We start from the raw sequence: 9,001 nt of genomic DNA on the forward strand, positions 1-9,001 counted from the left end.
TGTGTTTGAGACAGCAAGGTTGGCACAGGATAGAACGGCATTTAGGGCTCCTGTACATAGGGTCGTTATGAGTCGTAAATGACTCGATGGCACATAACAACAACAACAAGAACAATGGTTTTGAGGTAATTTGTTATGGAGCAATAAATAAGTAATAAAGCTCATTATAAATAATTTGTCATATAATCTATCAATTATTATGTATTAATTTTTCAGTTTCCCTGGATATTTACATTGTTCTAGGAGCATGAGCGACCTTTTACTCTTATCACAGATGACATCCTTAATGTCATCTCACCTCTCATTTGGTCTTTGATCACTGGTGTTCAATGTTCTTAAGTTGATTTTTAAATTCAGGTGGGATAGACTTAAGATCATATTTTGGGTTTTGTGGACTTGTTTTAATTTTTTTCAGCTACAGTTTGAACTTGACATGAGTAATTAGTAGTCTGTTCCACAGTCAGCATCTGGTCTCCCACATATGTAGTCAATATGATTCCTATGCAGTTTATCTGGTAAGGTCCAAGTGTAAAGTTGTTATTTGTATTTTTGAAAAAAGTATTTGCCATGAATAAATCATTGACCATACAAAATCACTTGCTATGCATTTGAGAGCTGGACGATGACTAAGGATGACAGAAGAAGAACTGATGTCTTTGAACTGTGGTTTTGAAGAAGAATGCTGAATGTCCAATGGTCTGCTAAAAGAACAAACAGCTGTGTCTTGGAGAAGTACAGCCAGAGTGCTCCTTGGAGGCAAAGATGATAATGCTTGCTCTCATATACTTTGAGCTTGTTGCTAGGAAAGGTTATTCCTTAAAGAGGGACATCATGCTTGGGAAGGTGTAGGGATGGTGAAAGAGAGGAAAACCTTCAACCAAGTGGTCTGGCAAAGTGACTGCTGCAATGGGCTTGAGAGTGTCAGAGATTGTGAGAAAGGGACAGGATAGAATAAGGTTCAGGTCTGTTGTTCATAGGGTCACTGTGAGTTGTACTTGATTCAATGGCATTTAACAACAATATCAACAGAGTATGAGCCATCATGTTTAGTGATATATATTTGAGGGTAGAAGCTAAATTTGAGGACTTACCTTGGGCTCCACCTAATAAGATTTGGTGGAAATAACTGTGCTATGGTGGTCAGTCTTTGATATTTAAAACTCTGCCTTCTCCACTGAAAACCCACTACTGTGGATTCAAGGCCAAGACATATGGGCCTACTGCCTGGTTTCTAGGCTATAAATCTTTATGGGAGGTGACTGCCTACCTTTCTTTCAAGGAGCAGCTGGTAAGTTTTAAATATCAGCCTTTCAGTTAAGAGTTCAGTATATTATTCACTATACCAACAGGGTTCTTTGACTTTTCCCCAAAGCTGTTTTTAAGGACAATTTGTTGTAATTATAAGCTCCTTATCTATGGGATATAAAGAAAGGTTGTTGTTGTGGTTGTATACTATCGAGTTGGAACTGAACCATAGTTGACCATCCAGCAGGTTTTCAGAGAGGCACTTTCATCGTATGGGAGGAGACTGCCCATTTTTCTCCAGCAATAAAGAAGAGTAGAAGAAAAAAAGATCGTTAAAGAGTTTTGTATCTTTGAGTCGGAAATGACCCATAGCTGGCCCTCCAGTGAGTTTTCAGAGGCCGTGAATCAAACAGGAGGAGAATGCCCATCTTTCTTCTGCAGAGCAGCTGGTGGATTCAAACTGTATGCCTTTGGATTGGCAGCACAACTTTTTATCACTGAGCCAGAGCTCCCTAAACAGACTGCTTCTATCACCTAAACCAAGTTTAAATATTGTCCTGACGTTTATTCTGCTGCCCTAGAAGGAGCTGGGCTGCTTGTTGTGCTGATTCTCAGAGGCAGTGGGCCAGGTAAAGGTGCACAAAGAGAAAATAGCACCTATTAAAAACACTAGCTGGGGGCCAATATACTGTCTGTGGTGTTCTGCCTAATTCTGGGGGGCTACCAATCTCTACCCACTGTCTCAGGAGAATTATTTAATTGGCTGATTTTAGCTTTTATTTGTTGGACAAACCCACCCATTTCCTTCTGACTTCCAGGGTTGAGTCCAGGAGGGAAAGCTGATATTCTTGAAGGAACTAAAACTTCTTAATATCTTTTCATTTTCCCCATTTCTATGTCCTCCTTGTGTCAAATAGCCAGAAATACGTATTTAAACATGGATGTTTAATGAAGTAAGGTTAAAAAATAAAGAAACACATGACTCTGTCAAGAGTCAACCTGTCATGAAAATACAGTTCATTTTCACCGCACTCACCTGAAATGGCTTCAGGAATGTCTCCTCCATTGCCAGTCTGCCATACTCAGTGAAAAGCTACAAGGAAGATGACACACATACACAAACAAAAAAAAACAGCAAAAGAAAATTTCAGTATATTCAGTTTCACTTCTTTGTTTTCTTCTTCTGTTTATTCTTCTCCCTAGTTGCAATAGAATACTACATTATTTAGATTACAACAACCACTTTAAATAATTATTGGACTAATTAGGGCAATATATATACATATATAATTTTAAACTAAGAATATAAATTATATTTTTAAAATTAAGTTTTCACTTTAAAGCTAACACCTTTTCTATCTAGGATGTGGGTCAAATTTCTATAAGGAAGAGGAATGAGAAGAAGAAAGACTAAGCTAAATAACCTTTCAAAGGAGAGCTTGCATAGATTTAGACTAGAAATCTGTAAGTTATGTAGGATATATTTACAGCAGTCTTTTTCAGAGGACTTTAATGGCTTGATGGCCTGGTAATTAAAAAGCATACGTGTATTTGGTTTAAACTGTGGAAAATCCAAAATACTGCCTTCTCTTATTTTTTCATTGCTCCCAGTTGAGAACATGTTTCATCATGGTTTTAGCTTTTATGTTGCCAGAGATGGAGGGTTTTGAAAAAAAATAGACCGGACAGGATGACTGGGCCTCTGCTGAGAATTTCATCCACACTGGTCACTTGGGATTCCCTATATATCTGCAGAGAAACAGACAACTAGGGGCGTCTCAGAGCTGGGAAAGAGTACTGATACAGAGAGGATAAATATCCTTACTCTAGAATAGCCCCTGCATCACCACACCTCCACTCCTGAGAGAGTTATGAGAGTCTTACTGACAAATGGTAAAACCTATTACTAGACCTCTGATTAGAATGATTAAATGAAAATCTCAACATCATGCTTAGAAGCCAGGTGTGGTCCAAAGTTTTAATAGATACTCTCTTTACAATAATTTTTAATATAACTTGAATTCATAATCTCTCCTGAGGAAAGCTGAAGCGTGGTTATTTACAGGCAAATATTTTTTTTAAGTAATCTTAAAAAAAGATGACTCAGAGTCAATGTCCAGAGTTAGTCCTTTCCCGGAAACTCCTGGCGTGGTCTCTAAACATTCTTACATCATTACTTCTTTTTAAAGGAAACATCTATAAATTAGTCAGTCTGTCAGTGTAATGCCTTACAAGAGAATAACACTGTACTAGAGAATAACACTGGACAAGAACACGAATGTCACAATTGCTCAACACTTACCCTGTTATATCATCCATTAAACTTATACATCTTGCTACCTGTCAAGATATGCTGATTACTAAAATAAATCAATATACTGAGAGTAAAAATTTCTATAAAATATACAGAAAGACCCATATGAGAAAAAAAAGTTTTATCTAAGTAACCAAAAGTTTTATCTAAGTAACCAAACATGTATGGGGGAAGGGGAGGCAGAGATTGTTAAACAGATATGACTCATCTATGGAAAATATCTAATCTTCTAGTTCTTTGAGATTTAAATGCTGATGAAAAGTGAAAGCAGCACTGAGCCCACTCCAATGACCCTGGCTTTATACACAGCTGCCATTACCTACCTGTATGAGTTTGACAAATAATATTTCCTTCCACCTCAATTCCTTAATTCATAAAATGTGAAAGATAAACTAGGTTGTTACTGGAGTCTCTTTCAGATCTAAATACAATTCAATGAGCTATTATCAGCTAGCAGTCTCATAGCTCATAGTTATAAGTGGTTCATAGGAAAAAAACCTTTACATAATTGTTAGTATGATTAGCCAGCAATTAGTGATGCTATTATCAAATCCCTGATATTAAGATTTCAACTTAGAGGTCACATTTTTTGCTCGAAGATTATTTCTGTATTCTGATTTACCATATTTTCAAATACACAGTACTGGTAGCAAATCGAAGTAAAGGATTTTGAAATTTAATTAGAAAGAGCAATAGTAGAACAAGAAGCTTGGAAGTAAGAGAGCTCCTATTAATGATTTCCTTATGTATTATTAGATTTTTCAGAGTTGTTATGTGCCGTTGAGTTGCCTGCGACCCATGGTGACATACAGCAGCTCTGAAACCTGCCCTGTCTGGAGCCAGTCTCACTAATTCTGACACACCAATGCCCCCATTACCCCAGTTACTGTATCAATCCCAAAGTTTTGATATATTTTCTCCAAACATGAATAAAAGAATAAAAAAATTAATCTAAAAATATTACCTGGAGATGCTGAAGATCATCCTCTTGGACATTTTGTGATAAGTTATATACCTTCATTAAGAAATAAAGTGAAAATAAAGATATCATTAGCCTCCCTTTAGTCTCTATTTAATAATTTTCTAAAAAATAAAAGTCTTATATGCATTTTTATGTAATGCTGTATTGAATATACGATGGACTGCTAGGAAACAAACAAGTTTGTCCTGGAGAGGGAGAAGCCAGTCTGCTCCTTGGAGGCAAGGATTCTGATGCTTCATCTGAAATACTTTCGACATGTTGCAAGGAGGGACCAGTTCTGGGGGAGGGACATCATGCTTGGGAGGGTGAAGGGACAGTGCAGGAGGGGAAGGCCCTCTATGAGATGGATTGATTCCATCACTGAGGTAATAGGGATAGGTGTGTCGGAGACAATAAGATTGTCAAGAGCAGGGTTTAGGGCTGTTGAACATAGGGTCACTATGGGTCGCAAGCAACTTGACGGCACATAACAACAACGATAATTTGAAAGGAAGCTAGAAAAACACTAAGCAATGTGCAAATATCATAAAATTGATACAGAGATACAATACCTACTTTGGAGATAGAATATGAAAATTATTTAACAAGCCAAATGTAATTATTAGTCAATAAAACAATCTTTTTTGTTGTTGTTAGGTGTCATTCAGTCAACTATGACTCAAAGTTACCATATGAATTACAGATCAAAGCACTGCTCTCTATTCTGCACCATCCTTATAATCTCCAGCATGCTGAAACCCACTGTTACAGTCTTTGTGCAATCCACAGTGAGGGTCTGCCTCTCCTTCACCAACCTTCCACATTTCAAAAGATGATGCTTTTTTCCAAGGACTAATCTCTCCTGTTTAAATGCCCAAAATATACATCCTGGTTGCATATTCTTTAAGATAGATTTGTTAGGGTTTTTTTTAAAAGTCACAGTATATTCATTACCCTTCACCAGAACTATAATTCAAAGGCATCAGTTCTTTTTCAGTCTTCCTTATTTATTGCCAAACTTTCACATGCTTTCAAAAGCAACTACAAAATCTCATGGCTTAAGGCAGGTGCATCTTAGTCTTTAAAGTGAAATCCTAGCTCTTTAATATTTTTTAAAAGTCCTTAACAGCATAATTGCCCAATGTAACACATCTTTTGATTTCTTGATTTTTATTACCATGGTGTCAATTGTGGATTCAAGTAAAATGAAATCACTGACAACCTCAATCCTTTCTCATCTATGATGATGTTGCTTATTAGTCTAGTTTTGAGGATTTTTGTTTTCTTGATGTTAAGATATATTCCAAACTGAAAGCATAAGTCTGATTTTTTTCAGCAAGTACTTCAGGTCTTGTTCACTTTTCAGTATACAAAGTTGTGTTACATGCATAAAACAGACTGTTGCTGAGTGTTCCCCCAATCTTGATGTCATCATCTTCTTCTTCATATAGTTCATATCCTCTAATTATTTGCTCAGCACATATATTTAATAGGCATGGTAAAAGGATACAACCCCAAAGTATACATATCTTGATTTTAAGCCATGCAATATCCCTTTTTGTGTCTGAATAACTGCTTCTTGGTCTATTTCTTTTGATGTACCAAATTTAGCAGCAGTCTCATTTTGAAAAATTACGTTGGCCTTTCACAAGAAATTAATTGCCTTTAGAACATTCTAAGAAGCCTGATAGTTCAGTGTTTAGAGGGTTAGATGTTAACCCTAGTGTCTCTGTATGACAGAGATCTGGCAGCCTTCTTCTGTAAAGATTTACAGCCTTGGAAATCTAATGGGGCAGTTCTATGCTGCTCTATAGAATCACTATGAGTTGAAGCAACTCTACAGCACTGGGATTGGTTTTTGGTTTATAGAAATTAGAAGTTGTGTTTTGATTGTAATGTGTATCTTTACACATATGCTTCAAGAGCAGATTACAGGACAAAGGTGACATTCTTTTTTGAGAGGTTATATATTAGTAGAGTTTTGTGGCCTAATGATAAGAAGCTGCACTGCCAATCCAAAGGCATGTACTTCAAATTACCAGCTGCAACATGAGAGAAAGATGGACAATCAACTCCTTTGCAATTTAATCCTCTGAAAACCTACTGGAGGGTCAGCGATGGGTCAGTTCTGACTCATTGTACATAATAACAACATAATAGTAATTTCAAAGAAATGTTAAGAGTGTAATATATTTATGTATATTTATAAACAGTACATAAGATTTGTATACTTATTTGAATAACATTTTTCAAATAATAACAAAAATAATTATTAAGGATTTAAGATATTTTAATTTAAAATATTCTAGGACTTCAGAACAAATAATAAATTTTACTTACTTTTCAAATTTAAACCTAATTTTAAAAAGCAATATCTTTTTGTTTTGTATAAGTGGCTTATTGTATTGTGAAGAAATTAGATCTTAAATAAAAATTTTTAAAGGGCCATCATTTAAGAAGCATATTTTTAAAGGCTGGTAAGTCATACTTATAACTATAAGATTTATTTTAAAGTTATTTACAAAACACCAGAATCTGTTTTTCCTTGCTCCTTTTTAGAGTCTCTCCTGGCTGTTCTAATCAGACTCTTTGGCTATGATACCCTTGCCGCTATTTCAACAGATCCATTCTCTGATTGCTTATCCATTATTCATATTAGCCACTTCATAATTTCAACCTTGCACTATATTGAGGAGGGTACAGGATAGGGCAGAGTTCAGATCTATTGTTCATAGTGTCACTATGAGTTGCAGTCAACTTGATGACACATAGCAACTTTGCTCTAGATGTCGTTTTAAAACACCTTACATTTCCCCACTGATCAGCACCGTTTCTTGGCCATTCACTTATAACTTGCTCACTCCATTAAAGAGAAAAGATCTAAAAGAATTTTAAAAATTCTGTATGCTATATCTTGATGTTGTTGTTGTTGTTGTTATGTGCCATAGAGTAATTTGTGACTCATAGCGACCCTATGTACAAGAGCTCTAAATGCCGTTCTATCCTGTGCCAACCTTGCTGTCTCAAACACATTCATTCCCACCACTCCACTCACAGAATCAATCCATCTCATCAAGGGTCTTCCTCTTCTGCGCTGTCCCTCCACTCTCCCAAACATGGTGTCCCTCTCTAAGGACCAGTCCCTCCTTGCAACATGCTCAAAGTATGTCAGACGAAGCTTCAGAATCTTTGACTCCAGGGAACATTCTGGCTTCACCCTCTCCAGGACAAACCTGTTTGTTCTCCTAGCAGTCAATGGTATATTCAACACTCTTCTCCAGCACCACAACTCAAAGGCATCAATTCTCTTTCTATCATCTCTATTCACTGCCCAACTCTCCGATGCATAGCATGGAATTGAAAAGACTACAGCCTGGATCAGGTGCACCTTAGTCTCCAGCCTGATGTCGTTGCACTTCAGTACTCTTGAGAGGTCTCTCACAGCTGACTTTCCCAATGCAATTTGTCTCCTGATTTCCGGGCTGCTGTTACCAAGAGTGTTGACTGTGGAACCAAGTAAACGAAAACTGTTAACTATCTCAACCTCTTCACCATCCATACTGATGCTACCAATTGGCCCAGTGGTGAGAATCTGTTTTCTTGATATTGAGCTTCAATCAATATTGAAGACTGTTGATCTGTTCTGTATATAGATTGAAAAGGTATGGAGACAAAATACATCCCTGACAGATCCCTTTCTTGATTTTGAACCATCCAGTGTCTCCCTGCTCTGTTCTGACGACTGCCTCTTGGTCCAAGTGTAGGTTTCACATTAGCACAATCAAATGTTCTGGGATTCCCATTCTTCTCAGAGTCAGCCATAGCTTTTTGTGATCCACACAGTCAAAACCCTTTGCATAGTCAATGAAGCACAGATCGACATTCTTCTGGTAGTAAAAGTATTCTCAAACTTTGAAGATTATTAGAAAACATACAATAACCTCAAAATAAAAAATTTAAAATGTTTATGAAAATTAATAAAATATAATTATAGAAAAAAATGAATGAAAAATAAGAACAGTAAGGAAGATCAATAATTTATACAAACATTTACTTTCTTAAATATAAGGTGTTCTTGGCATAAAAGAAGTTAATGATGAGTCTTCCTCCAATCCTGATGCTACATTCCTCCTTATAAAATCCAGCCTCCTGAAATATCTGTTCTGCATACAGATTGAAAAGGTATAAAGACAGGATGCATTGCTGGCATACACCTTTTCTGATTTTGAACCATGCCATGGTTTTGTTTTTGTCCCCCACCCCCTTTTCCGATGTTTACTCTCAGTCCAAATATAGGTTTCACCTGGGTACAATTAGGTCTTCTGGGATTTCCATTTTTCACATTGTTAACCACAATTTTGTGTGATTTACACAGTCAAATGCCTTTGCATAATCAATGAAATACAGATAGACATTCTTCTGGTACTCTTTACTTTCAGCCAAGATCTATTAACATTGGCTATGATGTCCCTAATGACATA

The 9,001-nt window shown here is 36.5% G+C and overlaps 1 protein-coding gene across 2 annotated transcripts in view; it reads right to left on the bottom strand.

The window, feature by feature from the left end:
* Positions 1 to 9,001, bottom strand: part of ATL1 (atlastin GTPase 1) — a 108,117-nt gene that overhangs the window by 45,196 nt on the left and 53,920 nt on the right. For both annotated transcript variants that reach the window (XM_006899199.1, XM_006899198.1), the window contains 2 exons: positions 4,524 to 4,574; positions 2,282 to 2,338 (listed from right to left, as the gene is read on the bottom strand). In XM_006899199.1, the coding sequence (XP_006899261.1) occupies positions 2,282 to 2,338; positions 4,524 to 4,574 (108 nt within the window). The remainder of the gene's footprint in view (positions 1 to 2,281; positions 2,339 to 4,523; positions 4,575 to 9,001) is intronic.

The sequence above is a fragment of the Elephantulus edwardii genome, unplaced genomic scaffold, assembly GCF_000299155.1.
Source record: "Elephantulus edwardii isolate Elephantulus edwardi_28Jun2011 unplaced genomic scaffold, EleEdw1.0 scaffold00247, whole genome shotgun sequence".
NCBI classification, from domain to species: domain Eukaryota; kingdom Metazoa; phylum Chordata; class Mammalia; order Macroscelidea; family Macroscelididae; genus Elephantulus; species Elephantulus edwardii.